This window comes from Ambystoma mexicanum, chromosome 1p, assembly GCF_040938575.1.
Source record: "Ambystoma mexicanum isolate Mex_15411 chromosome 1p, UKY_AmexF1_1, whole genome shotgun sequence".
Taxonomy (NCBI): Eukaryota; Metazoa; Chordata; class Amphibia; order Caudata; family Ambystomatidae; genus Ambystoma; species Ambystoma mexicanum.
Genome location: NC_090921.1, coordinates 743,839,015 through 743,866,651, shown reverse-complemented (window position 1 = coordinate 743,866,651; position 27,637 = coordinate 743,839,015). Strand labels below are relative to the sequence as shown.

General features: G+C 47.5%; 1 protein-coding gene across 2 annotated transcripts in view; it reads left to right on the top strand.

Annotated features, from left to right (window-relative positions):
* LOC138580059 (methanethiol oxidase-like) overlaps positions 1-27,637 on the top strand; it is a 520,625-nt gene that overhangs the window by 21,880 nt on the left and 471,108 nt on the right. The window contains exon 1 of one of the 2 annotated variants that reach the window (XM_069650300.1): positions 18,931-19,042. The exons of the other annotated variant lie outside the window; for it this stretch is intronic. Within the exon in view, the coding sequence (XP_069506401.1) occupies positions 18,946-19,042 (97 nt within the window). The 5' untranslated portion in view covers positions 18,931-18,945. Of the gene's footprint in view, positions 1-18,930; positions 19,043-27,637 lie in introns of those variants that run through there. 2 annotated transcript variants of the gene reach the window in all.

The following is a 27,637-nucleotide window of genomic DNA, read 5'->3' as shown; positions in this document are numbered from 1 at the left end:
CCTACTGTATAATAATGCTTGCGCTTGCCCTGATCAAATGCAATCAGTCGTTGGATCGATGGCAACTTTTGTGTGATGTGGTTATAATGTGGATGACAGAACACAAAGAGGGTAAGGGCCACTGGATTAGATGGGGCCGGGAAATAGATGGCATAAGTAGCCCAGGATAAATGTAAATTCACTCATCCATCTGGTTGGATCCAAATGTATTCACCACTGTGACCTTGTAACAATAATTCATAGAGTGTTCAAATCTATGAAATCAGAATTGTGAGGTTGTGGGTTTGCTTTGTGCGCTATAGAGTGGAAGCCTAGTGAGGGCAGGAATCCAGGAGGCCTTCCAACGTCTCACAGCTCATTTTATGTCTAGATCCTGGTTACCTCACTTTAGCCCCCACACTTAGCCCCTCTGTCAGCTTCTCACTGAGTAGTGGGCGATTCCTTGTAAAGGAAATAGAGGAATGCTGGTTCTAGCAGCCCCAGTGTTCTGTAGTATTTCAATTAGGCAGAAGCTAGGGTGCCAAATGTGTAATCACGTGGTTTCGTGAGTAGTTGCTGGGCTGTTGGCTCATGTGCCGCCTTGCCCTCGCTCATTCCTTACTCTCTTATTCTCACAGTACTACTCCTCTCCTCTCAATGTCCTCTCTCAAGCATTTCAATCTGTTTCCTTTCCCTCCTCTTTACTCTCTGTTATGTGCCACATTCATATGGTATAACAGTGATGTGCATTACATTGAAAATGGAGGCATCAGGCATAGACAAGAGAGAGAGATAACTACAGGAACTTTCGCCTCAGTCTCGCTGAATCACGAAGGCGGGGTCTCTATTCAGGAGGCTGACATGCCACAGTACCATGCCTTCTGCTGTGTGCAATAAGGTTCATAGTGCAGCAGCACAATGGTTACATGATAGTAAACCGATGTGCATGTTCACACATTTCATCGCCTTTGGTGCTAATAGAAATCTCAATATAACATGATTCAGTTGTTTGACCTAGCACTATCACGGTTCACTGTTCCATTATATGCACTTTAATCTCGGGGAATGCATCTCGTGTGGTACTTTGATCGTTGCTTGATCACTCTGGTTGGGGCAAGACACATTGGGTGGTGAGCTACTGTGGATTACTAAACGGCAACATCGTGGACCATGTCCAGCAGGATCTTCAGGGTGGGCAGGAGCCCTCTCCCCTTCACAACGACTGCATCCTGAATTAACAAAGCCTCTAAGCAAGCGATGCTGGAGCAGCTGGTCTCCCCCGCACATCCAGAGTGCGTCCATCTTCGAGCAGGTGAGCACGATCCGTGTGCATTTTGCGCCCATTCTGTTCCCGGGCCCCTGCAGATCACTGCAACGATCTACTAGCCACTTCTGGGCCCACTTGACAGTGCCGTAGTATTTTCGACCGCAGCCTGCCCCTGAAATGTCCGCCTTCCTGATTTGTTTGCAAGAGATCTTAACAGAGCACATCCGCTGCCAGGCGGAAGCTGGGCCTCTCGTGTTAAGGCCGCCCTGTGAGTGTAAAGGCCCTGTTTTGCTCCAGTTTGAGCACTCGTGCGCTGGCGATACCCCCTACGTGCCGGGTAAGCTACACGCATTGTCCCCTGCTTTTCTTTGCCTCGTCCACCACCTTGCGCTGGTAGCCACCAAAAACGGACTGTACTATACAATTACGCACAGTCTGTTATAGGAACAGTCCACCTTCATTCATTGATCACCATCCTCACTACTGATACTCCAATTGCCGCCTCCACTTCATCCATCTCAAACAAATTGACTGTTGCCCACCTGTGTAAGATGACTGTTGTCCTTATTGAACTCAAACGTACGCCCTTCTGTTACTTAACCGCAAAGCGCGCTGTCGCTGGTTTTCTGTCTTTCATTTGTGTCTCTAAGAGCCGCCTGCGAAGATCTGCCTACCAACATTGCTGGTGACTGCATTATAGTTTATTTGCCGCTGCCTGCATTTAAATCCCACATTGCTGCCAATTTTGTTGAATTGTGACTGCTGCCTTGTACGCATTAATACTGCCGCCTAGATTTGAATCCAACCCTGCTGCTATTACTGTTAAGTTAGAGTACAGCCCTTATATAGATTTCTATTGGCACCTACTCAGCTGAAACCTCAAGTGCCACTATTATTGTCGATTATGATTGCCGCCTGGATACATACCCATACTGTTGCCTACATTGTTTTTGTTTGAATAGCCTACCTTGTAACCTCTATCTAGGCATCCTTTGTACCTCCCCTACGTGAGCTTTTCGACCATCTATCTGTAGGTGCTTCTTACAAGGCCTATGTGTCTTCATTTGTTCGGCCTCTATGCCAAGTTCATTTCCCATTATGTACCTGTCCTACTTACTATGTTGCACACTTCTGCTATTTCATACAACAATATCTTTAGCCTGGTCCCCCTCCATCTTTAAAACTCGAGTTCAGCCCACTCTCATTGCGAAATTGCCACTCACTATGTTGTGCGCCCCATGCTCCACTAGCTCTAGCCTGCCACTGGCAGTAAGCATTTGCCCCTCCACCTACCTGCCCTCATGCCCACAGTACATCATCAGCACCAAGCCTTTTGCCACCACGTCATCCCATAACCCATACTTGAACTCCCCTGCCTTATGGCTGGAACATTTTGCAACTAAACCTACCCCTAACCAACCTTGCGCTCTACATTTTAGGAACCTTAGACTAGGCTCCAGATTCCCTTGGTCAGTCCATCGCTCACACCTCCTCACTGCTACTGTTAAATCGCTCAATTTCCCTGACCATCTTTCACAAAGCCCGAAGCCTTCAGGCATCAACAATACCCCTCCCAAAGTCTCTATGAACACTGACAATAACAACACTACAAAAGCAAAAAGTAAGGTTGATCAAGTGTGCATTTGTCAATGCTAGGTCCATCAATGCCCACGCAATCGATATTGCTGACTTCATTGCCACCAAAGACCTAGATTTCCTAGCCATTACAGAGTCCTGATTACATGCAGCAACTGGATCTATACTCTCCTTGGCCATCCCTAATGGTTACTCGATCCTCAGATGTGACCGTAACAATAAACAATCCAAAGGTGGAGGTGTCGCTTTCATTTCTAGAAATTCCATTGGTCTAGACTCATCCCTAATCAGCTTATCCCCTCAGTAGAATTATTGTATGTCAAATTGCCTACCTCACCCAACCAAACCACCACCTTGCACCTTATTATAGGCCCCCTGGACCTTTCACTACCTTTGCAGATGACATCACATCCCTTTTCACACCAAGCCCAATTCACAAATGATCTTACTTGGAGATTTCAATCTTGGTTTCCAAGATCCCAACAATCATAAAGCCTTGGACATTGCCAGCACTCTAACAGATCTGGGTTGCACCCATCGTATACAGGAACCCACTCACATAAAAGAGAGAACCCTTGATTGGATAGTTCATATGAACTGCAGCATCAACATAGAGTCTAACACACCATGTACCTGGTCAGACAATCATACGATAACCTTTAATATCAAGGCTAATAACCAATGCGTTAAGCAAAACATGGCACCGGCCATCAGCACAAGAAACAAAAGGGATAATACAAGGGAGAAACTGCTTCCTTTAATCCTACCTATACTGAACAAAGGTATCATTGTCATGCACAGACCCTACAATCCGAGTCGATACCTACAATCAAACTATACTTACGTAAGCCCCTGCTTGAGGATTCTTTCAGATATACCCTTTTTCGAGTATTGTGATTCTCCTGACGCCCATTCAACAAAAGGGGAGCTTCTCTGGTAATGTGAGCCCTGAAGCTCTACCTTTAAGCGCTAGAACTGGCATGCTGCACCCAGAAAGACTGAAGCCGTCCCAGAGACAGGTGTTACTCGAAGGTTCTTTGCAAACGTTAAATCTCTGTTCTCCATGAGGGAGTCAGGCGCTGACCTGCTGATCAAATCAAATGACTGTTGTGCAAATATACTTTAGTTAAAACCACAACTTCTGAACTTCACGTACTGCTCCTGCAAGGGAAACAACTCAAGAGGTTTAGAAATCACAAGGTATGATGCTGACGCTGGGCAGGGCTGTTTATTTATGGCACTTGTCTTGCAGTATTGGCACCCTTTACTAATTCTGTTTTTGTGAGAAAGGCTAGATGTGTTCTTAGGTCCAACTTGCTCGAGATTGAAGTGCATTAATGCATGTGGAAATACCTCACCTCATGAAGCCAGAAGGCTAGATTTACACATCCTCCCCACAATGCTCACCTGATGGCACCCACTCTCTTCCTTTCAGGGCACCACTAGCTCACCCACCGTAGCCAAGCAAACAAATGCATCAGAAGGATATTTATAAGCAAGCTGCAAGACATGCATCAAGTGGGACACCACTGGGTAACTCAACTCACCGCAGCCGTTTCACCACATTTGGTGAACAGCCCTTTTACCACTTTTTCTTCGTGGACTTTCTTAGAGGGGTACAGGCTCAGGGTATTTATTTATTTATTTTGTCATTTGTAATGTGCACCGAACCCAGGGGCATGTGGGCGCCGGATTTACATGAGAATAGTGGTTACAAAAGGTTACTGGCATAGCTACAAGCATAGTTACGAGCACAGGTGGTACAATGGAATGCACAGGTCTAAGTGCCTGGTCAGTGTGGAAGAAGTAATTGCCACGTGCTTATAGAGATATTCAAATTCAGTTACTTATTGGGGTCTTGTAAGAAAAGCCATGTTTTGAGACCCTTGCGGCAGGACCAGTAGGAGACATCTGCTGTTAGAGTAAGGGGCAAGACGTTCCAGTGTTTGGCAGTGATCACGGGGAAGCTGTTGCCTCCAGCCTTTTGATGCCTGTGTCTGGGAATGGTGAGCAGGTTTGAGTAGGCTGCCGACATAGGTCTGATGGATTGGGTTTTGGAGAATTTTCTGGACAGGCAAATCGGGGCAGTGTTTTATAAACATCTGTGAGTCAAAGAGTGTTTTGAACATGATACGTTCTTTGACCGGGAGCAAGTGGATGTTTCATCTAGCAGTCGAGATGTGGTCTTTTTAGTATATTTGTAAATTAAATGTAGGGTTGTGGGAGTAGGTTGTGGGGTAAGTGGGCATAGAAGTGTGGCATGGGGGGGCTTGTCCTGCTTAAAGCCACATAAAATGTAGGAAATGCCCACGCTGTCAGTTGTGCCAGATCACACCATGTAGCCTTGGCACACCTTTACCTAGAATAAGCTGCCACCTCACCCCCCAACACCACACTGATGTTTAAGCCAGAGAAGTCTTCCTAAAAGTGATTAAAACCAATTCCCCTAAAGTAAGTTTAGGCTGGAGCGTAGTTTGCTTTAGTTTGCATCTATCTTGGGCACACTCGCTGGTATTAAGCGCGTTATAAATTAACAATAAAATAAAAAAATAATCACTGAGGCCGTTTCAGACTTACTGTTCTGCAAAAACATTCATATTTATTTGAACTGCATGGTCCTTCCACCAAAGTGCTTCACACAGTATCAATAAACAGAGCATAGAATATATGTCATTAAGATTATGAGATTATGAAGTGCCTCTATTTGCAACAGTAGGGGGAATTTGGCACTGAGGAACCACGATGGACAAATGTACATCAGGTATCAGAAGTATCTTATGGCTAGTACAACAAACTGCCTTCAGTGAATTATCGATAACTTTCAAGTGTCTGCAATTCCTTCACAAAATAAATGCCTGGAATGTGATGGTTCGACTTCTCTAGTCATCCCTGTCTCAGAGATTTAACCAGTAAAGGATGGCTGCCCTTTGCGTAGTGGGAACTGCCTAAAAAGTGGCTGGTGAGTACTTGAGTTAGAATCCATGAAGTACCTCCATAGAAGGTCCTCCCTACTGTATAATAATGCTTGCGCTTGCCCTGATCAAATGCAATCAGTCGTTGGAGCAATGGCAACTTTTGTGTGATGTGGTTATAATGTGGATGACAGAACACAAAGAGGGTAAGGGCCACTGGATTAGATGGGGCCGGGAAATAGATGGCATAAGTAGCCCAGGATAAATGTAAATTCACTCATCCATCTGGTTGGATCCAAATGTATTCACCACTGTGACCTTGTAACAATAATTCATAGAGTGTTCAAATCTATGAAATCAGAATTGTGAGGTTGTGGGTTTGCTTTGTGCGCTATAGAGTGGAAGCCTAGTGAGGGCAGGAATCCAGGAGGCCTTTCAACGTCTCACAGCTCATTGTATGTCTAGATCCTGGTTACCTCACTTTAGCCCCCACACTTAGCCCCTCTGTCAGCTTCTCACTGAGTAGTGGGCGATTCCCTGTAAAGGAAATAGAGGAATGCTGGTTCTAGCAGCCCCAGTGTTCTGTAGTCTTTCAATTAGGCAGAAGCTAGGGTGCCAAATGTGTGAATCACGTGGTTTCGTGAGTAGTTGCTGGGCTGTTGGCTCATGTGCCGCCTTGCCCTCGCTCATTCCTTACTCTCTTATTCTCACAGTACTACTCCTCTCCTCTCAATGTCCTCTCTCAAGCATTTCAATCTGTTTCCTTTCCCTCCTCTTTACTCTCTGTTATGTGCCACATTCATATGGTATAACAGTGATGTGCATTACATTGAAAATGGAGGCATCAGGCATAGACAAGAGAGAGAGATAACTACAGGAACTCTCGCCTCAGTCTCGCTGAATCACGAAGGCGGGGTCTCTATTCAGGAGGCTGACATGCCACAGTACCATGCCTTCTGCTGTGTGCAATAAGGTTCATAGTGCAGCAGCACAATGGTTACATGATAGTAAACCGATGTGCATGTTCACACATTTCATCGCCTTTGGTGCTAATAGAAATCTCAATATAACATGATTCAGTTGTTTGACCTAGCACTGTCACGGTTCACTGTTCCATTATATGCACTTTAATCTCGGGGAATGCATCTCGTGTGGTACTTTGATCGTTGCTTGATCACTCTGGTTGGGGCAAGACACATTGGGTGGTGAGCTACTGTGGATTACTAAACGGCAACATCGTGGACCATGTCCAGCAGGATCTTCACGGTGGGCAGGAGCCCTCTCCCCTTCACGACGACTGCATCCTGAATTAACAAGGCCTCTAAGCAAGCGATGCTGGAGCAGCTGGTCTCCCCCGCACATCCAGAGTGCGTCCATCTTCGAGCAGGTGAGCACGATCCGTGTGCATTTTGCGCCCATTCTGTTCCCGGGCCCCTGCAGATCACTGCAACGATCTACTAGCCACTTCTGGGCCCACTTGACAGTGCCGTAGTATTTTCGACCGCAGCCTGCCCCTGAAATGTCCGCCTTCCTGATTTTTTTGCAAGAGATCTTAACAGAGCACATCCGCTGCCAGGCGGAAGCTGGGCCTCTCGTGTTAAGGCCGCCCTGTGAGTGTAAAGGCCCTGTTTTGCTCCAGTTTGAGCACTCGTGCGCTGGCGATACCCCCTACGTGCCGGGTAAGCTACACGCATTGTCCCCTGCTTTTCTTTGCCTCGTCCACCACCTTGCGCTGGTAGCTACCAAAAACGGACTCTACTATACAATTACGCACAGTCTGTTATAGGAACGGTCCACCTTCATTCATTGATCACCATCCTCACTACTGATACTCCAATTGCCGCCTCCACTTCATCCATCTCAAACAAATTGACCGTTGCCCACCTGTGTAAGATGACTGTTGTCCTTATTGAACTCAAACGTACGCCCTTCTGTTACCTAACCGCAAAGCGCGCTGTTACTGGTTTTCTGTCTTTCATTTGTGTCTCTAAGAGCCGCCTGCGAAGATCTGCCTACCAACATTGCTGGTAACTGCATTATAGTTTATTTGCCGCTGCCTGCATTTGAATCCCACATTGCTGCCAATTTTGTTGAATTGTGACTGCTGCCTTGTACGCAATAATACTGCTGCCTACATTTGAATCCAACCCTGCTGCTATTACTGTTAAGTTAGAGTACAGCCCTTATATAGATTTCTATTGGCACCTACTCAGCTGAAACCTCAAGTGCCACTATTATTGTCGATTATTATTTACCGCCTGGATACATACCCATACTGTTGCCTACATTGTTTTTGTTTGAATAGCCTACCTTGTAACCTCTATCTAGGCATCCTTTGTACCTCCCCTACGTGAGCTTTTCGACCATCTATCTGTAGGTGCTTCTTACAAGGCCTATGTGTCTTCATTTGTTCGGCCTCTATGCCAAGTTCATTTCCCATTATGTACCTGTCCTACTTACTATGTTGCACACTTCTGCTATTTCATACAACAATATCTTTAGCCTGGTCCCCCTCCATCTTTAAAGCTCGAGTTCAGCCCACTCTCATTGCGAAATTGCTGCTCACTATGTTGTGCGCCCCATGCTCCACTAGCTCTAGCCTGCCACTGGCAGTAAGCATTTGCCCCTCCACCTACCTGCCCTCATGCCCACAGTACATCATCAGCACCAAGCCTTTTGCCACCACGTCATCCCATAACCCATACTTGAACTCCCCTGCCTTATGGCTGGAACATTTTGCAACTAAACCTACCCCTAACCAACCTTGCGCTCTACATTTTAGGAACCTTAGACTAGGCTCCAGATTCCCTTGGTCAGTCCATCGCTCACACCTCACTGCTACTGTTAAATCGCTCAATTTCCCTGACCATCTTTCACAAAGCCTGAAGTCTTCAGGCATCAACAATACCCCTCCCAAAGTCTCTATGAACACTGACAATAACAACACTACAAAAGCAAAATGTAAGGTTGATCAAGTGTGCATTTGTCAATGCTAGGTCCATCAATGCCCACGCAATCGATATTGCTGACTTCATTGCCACCAAAGACCTAGATTTCCTAGCCATTACAGAGTCCTGATTACATGCAGCAACTGGATCTATACTCTCCTTGGCCATCCCTAATGGTTACTCGATCCTCATATGTGACCGTAACAATAAACAATCCAAAGGTGGAGGTGTCGCCTTCATTTCTAGAAATTCCATTGGTCTAGACTCATCCCTAATCAGCTTATCCCCTCAGTAGAATTATTGTATGTCAAATTGCCTACCTCACCCAACCAAACCACCACCTTGCACCTTATCTATAGGCCGCCTGGACCTTTCACTACCTTTGCAGATGACATCACATCCCTTTTCACACCAAGCCCAATTCACAAATGATCTTACTTGGAGATTTCAATCTTGGTTTCCAAGATCCCAACAATCATAAAGCCTTGGACATTGCCAGCACTCTAACAGATCTGGGTTGCACCCATTGTATACAGGAACCCACTCACATAAAAGAGAGAACCCTTTATTGGATAGTTCATATGAACTGCAGCATCAACATAGAGTCTAACACACCATGTACTTGGTCAGACAATCATACGATAACCTTTAATATCAAGGCTAATAACCAATGCGTTAAACAAAACATGGCACCGGCCATCAGCACAAGAAACAAAAGGGATAATACAAGGGAGAAACTGCTTCCTTTAATCCTACCTATACTAAACAAAGTTATCATTGTCATGCACAGACCCTACAATCCGAGTCGATACCTACAATCAAACTATACTTAAAGCCATGAATACCATTGCACCAATTAAACTGCGGAAACCCAAACCACAAGCACACCTTAACTCGTGGTTCACACCACAATTGAGAGCACTTCGTAAGGAAAAGAGAAAAGCTGAGGCACGATGGACAAGCCATCCTTCAGAAGTGAATAAAAACGGACTTTTCATAGCTGCTCTTAACTACAAAGAGGTAATTTTCCAAGCCAAAAAAGACACTTATGACAAGCGTATTCTGTAAGTGGAATCAAACAGAAAAGTACTCTTTAAGATACTTAAAGAACTAGAATCTCCTGCAGTCCTTCCTGACTCTTGTAGCAACGATAGTACTTGGTGCTCCAACATACAAAAAGCGCTCCTTGAGAAATGCTCCTCTCTACAAACCAAAATGAATGCCAAAAAAGCAGTTTACTGACTGCTTTGCAGTACAGCATTCCCACCTGCATAACCATTCCGTCATCTCAATCCATTAAACCATTTAGCTTCTCGCCATTGTCCATCAAAGAGGTTGAAAACATAATCAGTAAACATAAACCTTCTAACTGCCAGGGCGACACATGCGCAGCCCCCATCATCAAGGAGGCCTCCCACGAATTATCAGCTTTCATTACCGCCCTCATAAACTTGTCTTTCAACTCCGGTATCGTCCCGGATAACCTCAAGCATGATTTGGTCATCACCCTACTTAAAAAAACGTCTTTAGACCCAAGCAACCCCACCAATTATAGACCCATCACTACCGTCCCCTTCTTACTAAAAATTCTCGGCCGAGCTGCCTACTTACAGATCCAGGAATATCTAGACTCTAATAAACTCCTTGGGCTCAGACAATCTGGCTTCAGACCAAGGCACGGAACAGAAACTACCCTCATCGACCTAAAAACTCAAATTGAGGACTTAAAAGATAACGGCAAGTTCGTTCTTTTACTGCTGTTAGATGTATCTGCAGCATTTGACTTGGACGTCCATCAAATTCTCTGTCAACATCTCACATCTGAAGCCTACTTCTCTGACCAAGCCACCACATGGATCAGATCCTTTCTGGCTAACAGATCCATGAGGGTCTTCTCCCCTTCTGCCTCCGCCGAACACTCCCCAGTCTTATGTGGGGTCCCTCAGGGATCTTGCATCTCAACCACTCTACACAACATATTCACCAATTACGCTGACGACACCCAAATAGTCATTCCTATCACAGGTGACTACACAGCTGACACCAAAGCCCTTAATGATGTCTATCAGGTCATCCAGGCTTGGATGGCACAACATGGGCTCTGCCTCAAAGACAGAGTTACTGATCCTTGGTTCTCACTATGGACTCAATAGATTAGACCCTGCCTTCAAATCCTTTACCATAGATGGCAACACCATCAAGGTATCCAATGACACGACAACTCTAGACATTTATCTTGACTGTACCCTCTCCTTCACCAGACAAACTAACGCCATAATATCGTCTTCAGCCGACACATGTAAACTTATCACAGCATGTCGACCATTCCTCACGGCTTCAAACTGCACCACCCTTGCTAGAACACCCATCATGTCAAAACTTGACTATTGCAATGCCCTTTATCTAGAAACTAGTGAAAGGAACCTAAGAAAGTTACAGGTAACCAAGAACAATGCCATCAGGGCAGCTCTAAATATTCCAAGGAACCCGCACATTTCGGACACCAGAAGTAGCCTCCATTGGCTCTCGGTTTCCCAAAGAATATCCCTAGAAATGCTTGCACTCACGCATAAATGGCTTGCCAATCAGGTGCCAGAATAAATTGCGACCCGTTTCTCATCCCACACCTACACCCACCCCCGGAGATCAGCCCAGACACACTGTCTTTCACTGCCGAGGTTCCAGTGCCAGAAAGCAGGGGGGTCCAGTTTCCCAGTACTAGCCACCAAACTGTGGAACTCGCTGCCCAATCCCCTCAGATCGGAACTCTCCTTCCATGCCTTCAAGAGTAAGCCAAAATGTGGCTCCTTACTGAGGCCTTGTAAAGCATACACATGTCAAACTGATTGTAATAAACCTACACTGCCTGCTGGATGACTTGCCCCACCATGTTGGCTAGCACGGTGATCAGCTCGACCATCACTATCTAATTATTTTGTAAATTATCACGTATGTATACCTTAATATGTACTCTGTGATGTTTTTCTGCATATTATGCCTACCTTACTTTGTTATGCCTCGGCATACCATGTCTCTGTAACCTCAAGAAATGCGCCCAGATGCCCCTGGGCCAGGTGCGCTATACAAATAAATAAAATACAAATACAAATGTCCTGGACTTCTTCATCCAAGTCTCAGCCCAATTTGCAAGGCATTTGTTGGAGAGATCATTTTCACTGCTGGCAACCACCAGGAATCCAAGAGTTGTGACATTAGTCCATGGATGCACAGCTATCCTCTGAAGTGTTTTGTGTTTTGAGTCACTAATTCATCAGAGGTTGAGGAGCTCTGTGCCGAGAATCAACGCATATGGTCATCCTTTTTGCCAAGGCACAGCTAGTGAATGAGTGTGGAGATGGTCTGTAGTTCCTCAAGGACCAGTAGAGTTGGAGTTCTTCAAGTTCTCAGCTTCGACTGCATTTTATGCAGTAGACCTTGACCCAGGTTGTCAGGTTTGTTGTCACTATTGGCTTGGCCTGAAGGCTCCATGAGTAGGTTAGAGGTAGGAAGCTTGAAAATGTGCAGACTTTAAATGGAAGTCCATTGTCCATTTTAATTAGCTTGGATATGCCTTGATTTGTCAAGGTCTCTTTCGATTCAGGAATCAGGGCCTATACGCTGATGAACTTCACAAACTATCTTTCTGGGTGTTTGAAATAGCCTTTTATGGCTACTGCAACCATTTTCAACTTTATAGGGAACAGATGGCTTTGCTGATTTTTTTTCCCATGGTTTGTGTCCTCCCTCTCTCCTGAGTGTGCCTAGCGAGAGGACGATCTGTGGAGACTTTGTCCTGACATGGGATGCAAGTGCCTATAATCAGCTTCACAAGTTCATCAACTCCATGCAAACATACCCTGTCACATAGATGCTCTTTGATCTAGACAACACCTTGGTGGCCCTTGTGTGCTCGTTGAAGAACTCTTGTGGTTAGTTATACTTTGACAACTACTTGTGCCCACTAGGCAGCAGAACAACTTTTGACCGTGATCCTCCTTATGCAAGGGTGGACATGACAGTGAGACATCAGGACTTCCATGATTTAGTGGTGCCTTTTGCAGGGTCTTCCAATCGCCTGGCATAAGTCTCTAGAATGATCTGGTATCGCTCATCTTTTTTCCTTTACTGTGGGGGATTTTGTCCTTCTGGAATGCTGCGCTTGCCCCTTATTATCTTTTGCCATGTGCACTTGCAGTGGAAGTTGTCCGTCTAAGTGTGAAACGGGAAGTCTACAGGGTTTGTTAGTATGCAGATAATATGGCAGTTCAAAGTCGTAGCCTTGGAGCTGTAGCATGTACTTCTTGATCTTGGCAGTATGGGAACAGTGCCCTGGAAGATGGGGACAAGCAGTGTGTGATCTTTCTTTTTAACATCTTTTTTATTGGGTTTTGCATAACAAAACGCAACAGTGGTAAGCAAAGGTACATTGAATTTCTCGTTTGTCAGTAGCAGTCAGACATTCCTGTCGTCTCTTTCAGGCGTGCTGTCAAACTCCACAGAAGACTCACATGTATTATGAGAAACCTGAGGGCATTTTCAATCCTACTCCCCTTGGATCCTCTATAGGAGGTGGCCAGGGAAAGGACATCGCTTTTGGATCCTGCCCCTTGGGGTACTCAAGCGAGGGAGGTCCACCTGGATGGAGGTCTGGATGGAGGTTCCTTTGGGGTTGGAGGTTGGATGCCCTTACGAAAGACGCAGTATTACACACCCTCCTTTAAGGAAGGAACCCCTATCCCAGAAGAGGTTATGGAATATTGTTCACCATGTTCCCTTGTCTGTAAGAAGGACAGGAGATATCATCACCCCAGGCGTGTTAGAAAGAGCAGAAGGAGGATTGGGGTACCTTGATATAAAACACAGTAGCCCCTTTATTCTAGTAACAACCAGCCTAATCCTCCCCTGACCTTGAGGGGTCATTTTAGAGCAGTTCCCCTTTATTCCCCTCTTGACAGTACTGAGACAAGGAGAAAACAACTGGGAGTAGTAAAGGAACAAGTTACTTACCTGTAACTATTGATCTCCAGCATGGGTCTGGCATCGATTCACATGCTCATGAATATTCCCCGTCGCCAGGCTGGGAATCCTCAGTAAAAGAAAAAACAGTTTCACTTTCCTTTATAAACTGTCTTTCTCCTATAAAGCAGTCACTGAGCTCTGGGTCATACTGCCCCCAGCCAATGACTGCCCTCCCCCTAAGCCCCTCCTCTGGCAGCCACCTTCAGATTTGGTAGTGCATAAAGTGGCAGTATGCTCAAGAAGAGCTGCAGAGGGGCAGGTGGGAGGGTTCGCATGTGAATCCATGCCAGACCCATGCTGGAGAACAACAGTTACAGATAAGTAACGTGTTCCTTCTACAGCATGGGGTCTGGCATGGATTCACATGCTCATGAATAAAGAATACACAGCAGTACATACATACACAACCACGGGAAGTGCCAAGGCTCAACAGAAGCAATTACTCTTACCTCCTCACCAGGCTCACCTTCAAACAAACAGGTTACGTAGCACTGCTTGGCCGATTCTGGACTCCTCTCTGGAATCCCTGTCGACGCAGTAGAACTTCGCGAAGGTGTGCGTAGACCTCCATGTAGCAACCCTGCAGATGTTCAGCAGGGGCACACCAGACAGGAACGCCATTGTAGCAGCGATTGCTCTGGTAGAATGGGCTCTCAGACGGCCAGGCAGCGGTCGGTTTGTCAACCAGTGACAATGAGTGATGCAGCTGGAGAGCCACCTGGAGATGGAAGCCTTGGACAAGGCCTTCCCATGGTTCACAGGACCAAGGTTCACAAAAAGCTAAGAATCTGCCGGAAACTCTTTGTGCGGGCCACATAAACCTTCAGCGCTCAAACCTCATCCAGCGGGTGCAAAGTCCTTTCAGCCGGCGACAAAGGCATCAGATAAAAGACAGGCAACACCAAGGATTAGTTGAGATTAAATTCCTATGGAACCTTGGGCATGAAAGAGGGGTGCGTCTGCAGCACCACCCTTGTCTCGTGGAAAGTCAAATAGGGTCACTTGCAGGACAGGGCCTGGATCTCACCCACTCTCCTGGCAGCGGTGATGGCCATGTGAAAAGCTGTCTTCCAAGGAAGGAACTTGAGAGGAGCTTGATGCATAGGCTCGAAGGGATCCCATATGAGCCTAGTTAGAACCACATTCCCAGGCTGGGGCAGGCACCTTCACTGGCAGGATCGATCGGAACAGTCCTTTAATGCATTCCTTGACTAGACGGTGTGACCAAAGGGAAGACCGTCCCGGAGATCTGGTGTAGCCAGAGATAGCCACCAGATGCACTTTGATGGAGGCGTGCACCAGCCCCGACTTAGCCAACGACAACAAGTACGGAAGGACTTGGTGTGCCGTGACCCTCAGAGGGTTAAGTCGCGAAATGTTTCCATTTGTGCCCGTAGCGTTTAAGAGTCGAGGACGCCCTGGCCCTGGCAAGGACCTCCCTGTAGTCCGCTGGCAGCTCGTAACCACCAAACTCTAATGCTGCAGGAGCCAGGCAATCAGGTTCAGCGATCCTGGATCGTGGTGCAGGATTCCGCCTCCTTCCCTGGTGAGCAGATCCGCGACCACTGGTAGCTTGACTGAAGGTGAAACTGACATGCTGAGAAGGTCCAGCTACCAGATCTGCCTCGGTCATGCTGGTGCGCCGAGGGTCATCTTGCGCCGAAACTGTCTGAGTTGACTGATGACTCGTAGTACTAGAGGCAACGGAGCGAACGCGTACAGGAACAGGCCTTCCCACGGGAAGGAGAACGCGTCTCCCATGCTCCCTGGCTGGGGGAACCTGCTGGCGAACCTCTGGCTCTTGGTGTTCGTCGCCATCGCAAAAAGATCGATCTGGGGTCTGCCCCACCTGAGGAAGAGGTTGTCCACTTAATCCTGCAGAAGCTCCCACTCGTGGAAAGAGGACAGCTCCTTGTTGAGGAAGTCGGAGACAGTGTTTTTGACTCCCGCCAGGTGAAAAGGGATGAGAAATATCCCCTGGCCGACGGCCCATTGCCAGAATTGCTGCACCTCCCTGGAGAGTGCCAGGGATCTGGTGCCCCCCCACGTCCGGATGTAAAACATTGTGGTTAAGACCCTCACCACCTTTCCCTTGAGGGACGGAAGAAATGACTTAAGGGCCCAAAACACTTCCCATAGTTCCAGGACGTTGATGTGTAGCATCTTCTCCTTTGGCAGCCACAGTCCCGTGGCATGGAGACGTCTGCTCTGGGCTCCCCAGCCCTCCAGGGAAGCATCCGTCATGACCGTCTCCTGGTTCAGCGGGCTCTGGAAGTCTTTGCCCCCGGCGATCTTTGAGCGCACGCCCCTCCACCTTATCGCTCGATGGAACTCCCTCATCGAGCACAATCCTGTTTTTGAAGCTTCCGGACAACTGGATCCAACGGGCATCCAGGAATTCCTGCAGCGGTCGCATCCGCAACATGCATAGCCGTATCAGGTCGATACACAACGACATCATGCCGAGCAGCAACTTGATGGTCCTCACCGTGACGATCTTCAGTGCTAACAGCCGTTGCACCTTGCCCAAAATGGCCACTATCCTCTACTCTGGGAGGGCAGGCCAGACAGGACACTGTGTTGAGCCTGGCCCCCAGGAATAGCGCGTCCTGCGATGGAGTCAAGAGGACGCTGCATATGATATGATATGGCATTTATAACGTACCTATACACAAGTGTTTCAAGGCGCGACGAGGTAAGGGAGGTGAACAAAAGGGAGGACTGACACCGATCCTACTAGGCCAGGTGTCATTCAGATTGTGCAAGTGCGTGGGAAGGGGCAGGGACAGTGCAGTACATGGGAAAAGATGATAACAATAAATAGGTAAATGGCCAGCATGTGGCAAGGGTGTCCAGTCATTCATTCGAAAACAAAAGGATCGATTTTGGGTTTTGGTATAGGTAAAATTAATGGTTTTTGGCCTAAAAACTGGTGTTTGGGGGAGGACCCCCCCAAAAATACCAAAAATGTTTTAAAAAATGTGGTCTTTTTTTCCAGTTCTTTTGACTTGAATGTATTGCATTTCGATCCTTTGTATTCGATCCTTTCATCCATAACCTGGGGCAAGTGCATGGGTAAGTGCGGGCATCAGGAGTCAAGGGCTGGTAGGGGGACTGTAGGGATACAGAAACAGTCGCCAAGTGCAGGGGTTGCCAGGTGGGCTGTGCAGGTGTGTGACGCTGGCGAGGGAAGGACCAGGGCCCGAGGTCATAAGGTGTCCAGGTAGCTAGTGCAGTTCCGGTTACAGCCAGGAGGTCAGCAGAGAAGAGGAGAAGAAAAAGCAGAAGCAAAGAGAGGTTTTGAGATGCTTCCGGAACCGGAGATGGTTCTCCTCAAGTTTAAGGGAGGCAGGGAGGCTGTTCCAGAGGGAGGCGCGAGCCGAAGAAAGAGGTCTACAACCAACTCGTTGCTTGGCGAAGCGACTGATCCTGAGGGAGTTGGAGGCGAATGAGTGAAGACCTCGAGATGGAAGATATTTAGGAAGAGAGAATTGAAGGTATTGAGGCCCCAGGCCCCAGAAAGCCTTGTGAATGATGCAGAGGGTTTTGAACTTAATCCTTATAGCCACTGGGAGCCAGTGCAGCGATTTCAGTCCTGGAGAGATACAATCCCTGGGCTTCAGGCCAAGGAGAAGTCTCGCAGTCCTGTTCTGGATAAGTTGCAGAGGGCAGAGAGTAGAAGCAGGCAGATTTAGATAGAGGCTGTTACAATAGTCCAGCTTAGTGAGAACCAGGGCTCTTGCGACAGTGAGCTTCTGGGGGAAGAAGCAGGGAGATTTAGATAGAGGCTGTTAGAATAGTCCAGCCTAGAGAGAACCAGGGCTCTTGCGACAGTGAGCTTCTGGGGGAAGGAGAGGAAAGGAAGAATACCTGCATAGTTTACTGAGAACCCCCATCCGTCAGAAGCTGGACAGTCCTCTCTGTGTGATCGACGGCAACGCCCTTTGCCCTGGCCCGGATGAGCTAGTTGTCGAAGTACGGGTACACATGTATCCCCAGTAGCTGCAGATGGACCGCCACTGGAGCCATGCACTTCGTAAAGACTTTGGGCGCTGACTACAGTCCGAAGGGGACAGCCTTGAACTGGTAGTGTGACAAAAAGGCGGACACCGCTGTATGTTCAGGTAACATAGTTTATTCGACAGAACCCTGTGGCGCACCGCCACGAATACAGCCCAAAAGTCTTTTCAAAAGCGCAACTGGAATACTGACTCAGCAGAGCGAGCTGGCATTCCAGCACACAAGCCCCCGCCACATGGATTATGACACATCTTCCCCTCTTGGGGTTAACAACCAGATGCAAAATAACATAGTAATAAATGATGGAGGTAAACTCCCAAAAAAACAGAAAAGAAACCCTCTCAACCCTGTACAGAAAACCACACAACCAGCACCTGCACCAAACCAGAGCAGAGGAAACCAAGCAGCTAGCTACCACACATAATCCCTCATCCTGACGGGGGGCTTACTCACAGCAGTAGACTGTGCCACCTCTGAGGTAGGTGCCACCTCCAAAATGGGCACAACAGTCTCCCCAAACACCTCCTGATGTGCCCCTTCCCTGTTGCCTCCAACACCGGTAACCCGGTCACTCCCACCTACCAGAAAATCGCACACAGCTCCCCAACTCGCCCTCCTGTCGCTGAAATGATGAAACACTCTTCCCCATAAGCACAATTCTCCTCTTGTTCCATCCCCTACCATCATCAAGGGCCACATACCCTGTCCCCACCCGGATCACCACACGAGGAGGCATAAAAACACTGCTCCCTTTAGGGACAAACCTGGGATTCCTCACACACACTCCATTGCCAACCTCAACCTCTATGGCTCTCCTGGCAACCTGCTGTCTCCTCACCTGGTCCTGATAAGACCGTACTCTCTGTAAAACCTCCTCCATGTTGAACTCTGTCGCAACACCACCACCTAACGCAACCGTCCTTAACTTTGAAATTACCCATGTGTTCTTGTGGAGGAAATCGAGGATCAGAGCCATCTTGTACAAGGCATAAAATAAGCGGTATGTCATCGCAATTTGCGATACGATACCGCTGGTTTGTGTTTTAAATTTAATATCATGACGCAGAAACTGCAATATGATTTATGGCACCGAGCGCAGAGTTTAAAAGGCACAGATTACTGTGCTTGTTTATTTAAACTCTGCGCTCGGTGCACTGACAGTGTGCAGGCACCAGCTCCCGGCTGGCCTAAATACATTGTATCAATGTTTGAGCCCAGTCCGGGAGCGGCGTCGAAGTCATGCAGAGAAGACTTCAGCAGGAGCACCCCAGCTCCACTCACAGACCCGGCTTCCATCCAAGGTAAGGAGTCATGCTGGGGTGCTTAGGGGAGGGCGGAGGAGGGAGAGCCCCTTGTCTGCGGGGCTGGGTGTTAGCAAATGGCCACGAGAAATATTAATTCCATCTACTTGCTAGTACCCAGCCCCACAGTAAAATGGCATGCTGGCAGATCGCCTTTCAAATATTCTTTCCTTCTCGTGATTTGCGAGAAGGAAGGAATATTTGAAATGCCCTCTACAAGCAGGCTATGTTATTACTGCAGGCCTGGGTGCTTGGAAAGTGGCTGGAAATAATATTTCTCCCGAACGGACGGGAGAAATATTATTTCTGCCACTTTCCAAGCACCCAGGCCTGCAGCAATAAAGTGGCCTGCTTGCAGAGGGCATTGTTACCTTTCTTTCAGTCTAGTGCTTAAAAGTGCCACAAGCGCTTTAATCACAAGACTGAAAGAAAATTGCACAGAGCGTTGAACTGAAAAATGTTTACTGAGCTTTTTTTTTAATCAGATCTATTTATGTAGTCTATTCATGCAGTGAACCTTTACATTTTACACTCATTGCACGAATATATTACTTCAGAGGTACATAGAAATGCTGTATTCTTGATAATTGTATGTCTTGGGGTAAAACTAACTTCTGGTGACATTTAAAATAGGAGTAGAAAATTGCTAATCAAATAGGTTTATTTGCTAATCAAAAATATTTTAATTAGCAAATTCTGCTGATCAATTTTTGAAAACTAATTTATGCCTTGTACCATAGCTCCCGGTCGTACCTGGCCAAGATAGCTAAAGGGTTGGCCGCCTTGACCGATGTCACTGCCGAGTAGATGACCTTTCTACCCACGGCATCCAACTTCTTCCCCTCTCTGTCCAGAGGAATGGAGGCTGAGGACGACGGGTTGGGCGACTTCCTCCACGCAGCAGCCGAGACCAGTGAGTCCAGTGACGGCTGTGACTGCAGACACTTGGGTGCAGACTCCAGAACCCGGTGTTTATTTTCAAGCCGGTCCCTTTTTGCCGGGACGGAGGCGGGGTTCTTCAGCAGCACCATCCCCACATCCCAGATGTCATCCAGTAGGGGCACTGACAGAATGGTCTTCCTTTTCGCCTCCCAGGGTTGATACAGGAAGCCCTCCTTCTTCATCTTCTCCGGTGTGAGCTGGAAAAGTTCTGATGCGCAGGCGACCATTGAGTGGAAGGAACCCAGTTCGTCTGGGGGGAAAAGTCCTTGGAGGCGGAGAGAGCCCTTGGAGGCAGAGAGATTCCGCCATCATTGGTGTCTGTCGTAGCCGTGTCTGTCCCTGTATCCCTAGGGAGGGAGGATACCAGCAGCTGGAGCGCAAGCGTAGGGTGCCTCTTCCTTTTCTCCAGCTGTGGTGGCCCCAGTGTCAACAGGGTTGTCACTGTATGCACCTGTGGGGGTGCCTTCAGCATCCTCTTCTGAAGCACTGACACCAGTGTGTGGTGGGTTGAGAGAATATCATGCGACCGATCTCTGGGAGGTGCCAGAGATAGTGTGGACGGAACCCTTGCCCTCCACGTCGGAAGAAGAAATATCTGTTCCCTCGAGGTCTTCTACACCCCCTTTTTCGGGTACTGAGGGGTCGGTATCAGGCTAAGGCATAACATCCTCTTTCCGGGGTCTTTTCAACTTGTTTGTCTGAAGCCTCCCAGCTGGCTCTGGGGGTACCCTGGACCGGGTCAGCCCCTTTCACCTTCGAAAGGCCGGCCACCACCAGCTGGATAGATGAGGATGATTTACCCTGTATCTCCTGGGCCTTGACGGGCAGGTCAGACACCTTGTCCTGTTGTCTGGACTTCTCCGGTTTCTCCCGCAGCTTCCCCGGGGTAGCTGACTTTCTCTTCGACGAAGAGCTGGAGCGATGGCTGTAGACTGAGGCCACTGGAGATGATGAACGCGCCCTGGCCGTCGCAGGACCCACTTGCGCGGCAACCCCAATGGAACCGGACTCCCGATGCTTGGCCTTGTCTTAGACCCCCACGGATGGAGCTCCCTCAAAGGACTTAGAAGCCCGCTCTGGCTGGCTGGATCCGTAGGAGGCATGCCCCGGCTTTGAGCCACGCCTCCAGTCGGCTGTGCCAATCCTTCATAGTGCGCTTGGTAAAGCCACGACATATCTCGCAATCTTCCTCCTTGTGCATCAGGTGAAGACAATAAAGGCACTGGGAATGATTGTCCTCCATGAAAACATTCTGCAAACCGCAGCTGGTGCAGAGCTTGAAGCACCGCCCTTCTTCTCCTCCGACATGGTCCAGTGTGCGATTTAGGCCCCATGGCCTTCTGGAAACTTTGAGGAAGAAACCCTCGATGATTCTGCCCTTGAGCGGCGATGAAAGATGCTGAAAAATGGATCCCTGTTAGTCAGATAAAGAAACAATAGAGCACACAGGCTCGATCGAACAAAAATAAGTGCTGGGGATGCGGTTGTGATGGGGGTGAATTGTTGCATATGTTATGATCGTGCCCGAGGGTAGTCGACTACTGGAATGAAGTGCTTGATAGAATGGATCTGGTATTGAGGGACACCCTACTAAGAACACCGTATTCGACAATTTTGCTGCCCAACAATGGGAGAAGTGTATTAGCTCTGGCGCATACTGAATGGATCAACAGAGCACTTGTGGTAGCAACGCAGCAGATTTTAAAGGTGTGGAAATCACGGAAAAAGCCCAAGGTGGAAGGATGGTTATCAGAATTGCGAAAGCATGAAGAACATTACACTGAAACCTCGGGTTTATTTGAGGAATTGTATGGTTAGTGCAGATGTTTTCTAAGGGGATGGATACTTAAGATTTAGTGGGAGATGATTTAGTTGAGAAATGATGTTGTTTTGTTGTTTTGTTGTTTGTTAGTGTCAGATTGTCATGTCTTGTACAGTCATGTTGTGTGGGATGGGTAATTGTAATAATGCGGGGGGGTCAACATAGCTAACTTAGACAAGTGTTATGATTACTACTTATGATACAACTGAATTGTCCAACACTATATGTATACTATACCCTGAAATGTTGATCTCTGTTGATATGAAAATGATTGTCTTGTAAAAATTAGATAAATAAAAACTTATTTTTAAAAAGGATCTGTATTTGAATTTCTTTATAAAGCTATTTATGCTTGAAATTTCTTTTTTTTTTAACCCTCAATGGGACATATAGTGTGCAATTTATATGCACTGCGTGCACATCTGGCTTGGTAGCAAGGAAGTGGTGTCCATCCTTGGCTGAGTTGTATCTGTAATACAAACATATAGGGCCTCATTACACGGAAGGCGGTAATGGTTAACGGCCACCGTTAATGGTAACGGTGACCGTTAACCATTACCGCCTTACTACGAGGTCCCTTAGCGGGTTGGTGCTTTAACGCCTGCTTTTTGCAGGCGTTAAAAACCAACCCGCTAAGGGACCTCGGAGCTAATTACGGCACCGCAAAATTGCGGTGCCGTAATTAGCGCCTTCCCCATTCCCATAGAGCCCTATGGGGCAGAAATGGGAATGGGGAAGGGCAATGGCGGAAGGGGGATTTACCGCCCCACCAACCTTGGAATGGGGCGGTAAATCCCCTTTCCGCCAAGGTGGTGCCGGTATTTTACTGGCATGAGCCATGGCGCTAATAGCGCCATGGCTCACCGCCTTCCGTGTAATGAGGCCCATAGTATGTAGGCTGAGACTTGCTCAAGCAATGCAGTATGTTGTGTCAGAAGAGGCAGATAATTATACCTATTACTTCTTATTTAATGTGTCGTTCACAGTTTATCACGCAGCTGCCTAATCACATAATCCCGCGCGATTTAACTCTGTGGAATGACATCACAGAGAGTGATATGGTTAAGCACTGGAAATGTGCTGAGAACGCAGTTAAGTTTGATATATGAACGTGAGGACCGCTTCCTGCACTAAGGGATTCCATTCACAGGAAGGACTTCATTTGCTAGTTGCCCATGCTAGAAAAACATGAATTATTCTAATCATTTCTACTGTAGTGTTATTTTTTTTTTAAAATTGAAAATGTAATGCTTTCCAGCAACCGATTTTGGGAGATCATGCATTCGCCAGATATTTGTGGAGATATATAATACTGGTAGTGTTTGGTCTGCCACATGTGTATATTTCATTAATATGTTTTAGTGTTGGGACAGGGGCGTGTTAGGGCAGCCTCTCTGTGGAGATGTGTAGTAACAGCGTTTGCTCTGCCACATTCCCAATAGTCTGCCCAATATCCCTACGTATCGTCCTGGTATACCTCAAAACATGAAGTGTCCTTCACCCATATCAGGACTTCCCTGGTGTATGTTGAGAACCCCGTCCCCACAACCCGTCCTTTCCATCTATGATTCATACGCTGCACTTCCTCTTTTCCTAAGTGTGTTTGCTGTAATAGATCTATTGTGACACTGTGTCTCACCAGATAAGAATATATCCTCCTTTTCTTAGCCACCCCATTCATTCCTCTAATATTCCAGATGATTTTTCTCAGTTTCTGTGCCATTGCATATATCTGTCCACCACGAATCCTCACGGCCACAGCCCTGACCTAGTACCATCCCACTCAGCTCACCCCCACCTGAATAAACCAAACAACCCTTCAAACAATGCCCTCCCTGCCCACCCCTCTCAGCACCCAGTCCCCAAACTTGATTACCCAATAAGGCCCAACCCCTCCCCCAAACCTGAACGTGTACCACCTGACATCAGTACACCAGCCTGCACCCTCAACCTGCTACATCCAGCACCCTGGCACGGCCAGATACAACAGTCAGGGAACAGACTATCGGGGGCGATAAAACACGAGCAGACTCTGACCGCGTTCTCTTGGTTCGTTGAGCCCATTTCGCGCTTGAATCCCACTTTCTCTGTCACATAAATGCACCCTCAATCCACCTCCCCCTGACATTCATAACATGCATTATGCAATCTGCATAACAGAGCTGTCTGTTGATCAGCCAGACTTTAAGTCCCCTTCACCTTCTGCTTTCCATATCAGTTTGGTCCGTTGGCCAGTCCTGTTTATCCCCTCATGGGCTGCGATTTTCCCCTGTTTCTGAAGCCTGCCTGTGCAGGGCTAAGGTGCTGTCCTCACACACTAACACCCTGTCTCGATCGCCTGCTCCCAGTCAGCAATGTGGTTCTCCAGCTCAATCTGTTTTGGAGTATGTGCAGGGGGACAGTCCCGGATCTCCCAAGGCTTCCTTTCTCCGTTGGCCCAGTGTCCAACCAGTCAGTCCCATGCCTCTTTTGGCGTCCCAAAGAAGTGTGCTTTACCCTCCACAAGCACGTTCAACTTTACCAGGAAAAACATCATGTACTTGCATCCCAACTGGCGAAGTCGTGCACGCACTCCATCAAACGATTTGTGCTGTTTCAACACCTCCTGTGTGAAATCTAGGAAGACCCTAATTTGTACCCCTCCAATAACATACAGCCACTCCATCGGGCATCCTGCAGGACCGCATCTCTATCCCTCAAATTCAGGTACTTAGCCACTGTAGGTCTACGCGGTGCACCCGGCTGGGGCTTTTTCCCATGTACTCTGTGTGCCCTTTCCACTTTAAACAACTTTCATAGTCCCTTCACCTGACAGGTGTCCACAACAACTTTTCCAAATAGAGTTCTGTATTATGGTAACCTACCTTATGCCAGCCCTATAATCCTCACATTGAATCTGCGGGATCTGCCCTCTGTGTCGTCGGCCGTGTCTTTCTGTGTAGCAGCAGCAAGGACTCTAATTGTTTAATGCAGCAGCGCCACCCTATCTTCCACCGTGCCTATTCTCTGTTCTGGAGTGACACAACCACTCACCTTCCTTAGATCTTCCCTGAGCAGAGAGATATCCACTCCTACCCCTTTCAGTTTATTCTCCAGTGATGTTCTGGACTTCTGAATAGCAGCGAGCAGGCCCTCCATGGTTACCTGTGTGCTGGAGTGCTCCAGCTGCCCTCCTCTTGCATCTGTCTATTGAGTCTGCTCTTGGTTCCAACAGACTGAGCCATTCACTGCTGCTGCCCCTTGACCGTCGTGACTGCAGTTCACTACGCTGCAGTCAAAGCTTCCTCCAGAGGAGCCAGCTGTCACGCTTCCTGGGCCCGTTCCTCACCCAATAGGAGGAATCCACGGCAGTACAAAGACGCCAACAGCTAATTCTGCAGTTTTTCCATAGCACTGCCTGATGTGCCGGCAACATTTTCCCACAGTCACACGGGCATCACCACGTCTGTCCCAGCACTAGGGAGTGGTCCGTCTCTGCCCAGCAAGAGACCTGGGCTCCTTCTGAATACCAGTCACATTCTCCTCTGTCTACACGTTCTTCACTAGGAGGGCTTCCGCTGCCCAAGTCACAATTCCCAGGACAGCCCTAAATTCCCAGCAGCACAGCACAACTATTCCGCTGTCTGTGCCAACCACAAGATGGCGACCCGTACACCAACCTCGCTAGAGATGCACTTGGACCGGTCTCAGCGCTCTCTTCACCTTAGTCCCCCCATCAAAGCAGGATTTTCCCCCTGTCTTTGCCTGCCAGGTCTCAGATGATGCACCAACATATCCAGGATCCTTTGCCACCAGCCATCGATTCCACCCAGCAATCTGTATCATACCTCACGGTGGTCACCACAGCTTATCTTCTCTGCACATATATTTTCCCGGAGTGTAAGCACCGCAGATCCAGCCCCGTCTGCATCGATAATCCCTCACTGAGGTCAGAAAAACAATGCAGCTGCTGCATCTGGCCTACGTCGAAGGCCGTGGCCGTTACAAGAGGGCGGCAGCGGCCACGCCCCCCCCCCGCACCCCAGAGTACAAGATATTGCTCCCTCTGTTGTTTTTCAGAGTCTTCATAGTACACCAATTACTTCCCGGTGTGTTCAGGTGCCCTCAGCATTAATCACTTCCGAGAATATCAAGAGTTTTACAGGATTTCATGGGGCAGAGAGCAGAGCTCTGTCAATTTGCGTCTAGTCCATGCAGCACCCGACCACGCCCCCAAGCTGTATGTGAAGCACTATCTGTATATGTACAGGGGGCAGTCTTTAAGACTCCATCATTCTGCTGACATATGCGACTGTGCAAGATTTTTAGCATGTATTGTCTGTGTGAGGACAGTGATGAGTCTGAATTACCTGGCACCAACTAATGATCACTGTATCTTTCTTAATACTAAAGTATGTCATTGCCGTGCACGCTATGATAGTGACCTTGGTTCTTTTGATGCTTCTTGGTGTCACTCTGTTCATTGTGTAGGTAGATTTGCTTGTCTCTTCCATTTTGTCAATGTGTTATCTTATATAGGACCTTCGCCTAGGCATTAACAGACTTAGCGTGGTATGGTAGTATCCTTTGAGTCATTGCATGAGACAAATAAAGACTCCCACATACTCACACAATCATGCATTCTTTTGGTATCGGTAGGAAGTCTCATGAACTTGAAACAGTCAACTTTGGTATAAAACATTACACAGATACCACAACATACATGAAACAGTTATTTTGTTCGACACGTGATCCAACATTTAATCGTCCATGGGAATCACAATGTGAACTATTAGCTAGATTGTTCTGCCTTCATGTAGTTACTGTGTCAATTTAGATACTCTGTGAACATTCTTCTTTCAATTCTGTGTGTCATTCCTCACTCACAATCCCATCTATGAAAGGATGGCTCGTTATATTTTGCAGCCTCTGCGATAAAAGTTAAAATCTTCCAGCTAAATTTAGAACAGACTATTCATTAATCATTTTGGTACCATAAGGATCAACAAAATGCTGTTTCATGTCAAATCTGATACTTTGGCAATTGTCTCCATGAGCGACTTTATTTATGTATTTATTTATTTATTATTACTCACAATTCAAAATAATTATTTTGCTTCCTTCGACTATCCATCACTGGATTCCTCCACCCCATTCCAACTGCCAGGTTATACTCTTTTTCACAAACGCTTTTCCCTCACTAGCCTCCGACCGTCTTTTATAATCTTCGCCAGGCACAGTAGTCGGAGGGTCCAGGAACTCCATATTGAGCATCTCGCGCCTCTCCTTTTCTTTCTTTTTTCCCTCCCTCCTTGTATTCCAACTCTCTCTCCCTATCCAGCCCGGTGTACATAATTCTTACATTTTTCCCATCCCTGTCTGTGATGTCACCTCTCACTATATCACATGCTAATTTGTGTAGTTTTCCATTTTATCTCCTCGAGCACTGATGAATTTTGAACAGTATTCAATTTGGCAACAACCTCCAACTGCCTGTGGAACTCTTAGCTACATTTCCCGTTGCTTCTCCTCTGTCTTATTCATGCGGACTGGTATGCAACTGACTTGTTCATCTCGCTCAGATGATATTCCCCCAATTCACCATGATTCTTTTGTCATGAATCTCTGCTGTCCACATTTAATTTGTACTTGGATTTTTGGAAGCCCTGGTGTGTTTGTGCACTATGATGAATCCTGCAGAGTTCTCACAGAATTCCTGCCTGAAGTCTCCTCCCAGCTGGGCAGGGGAAGGCAGACACTTCCTGATCCTAATCCTGGGGAGGGGGTGTTAGCCTGGTGGATCACCTGAGAGAAGAAGGCCCCCATGGGAATAGGAGGGCCCCGTTGGGAGA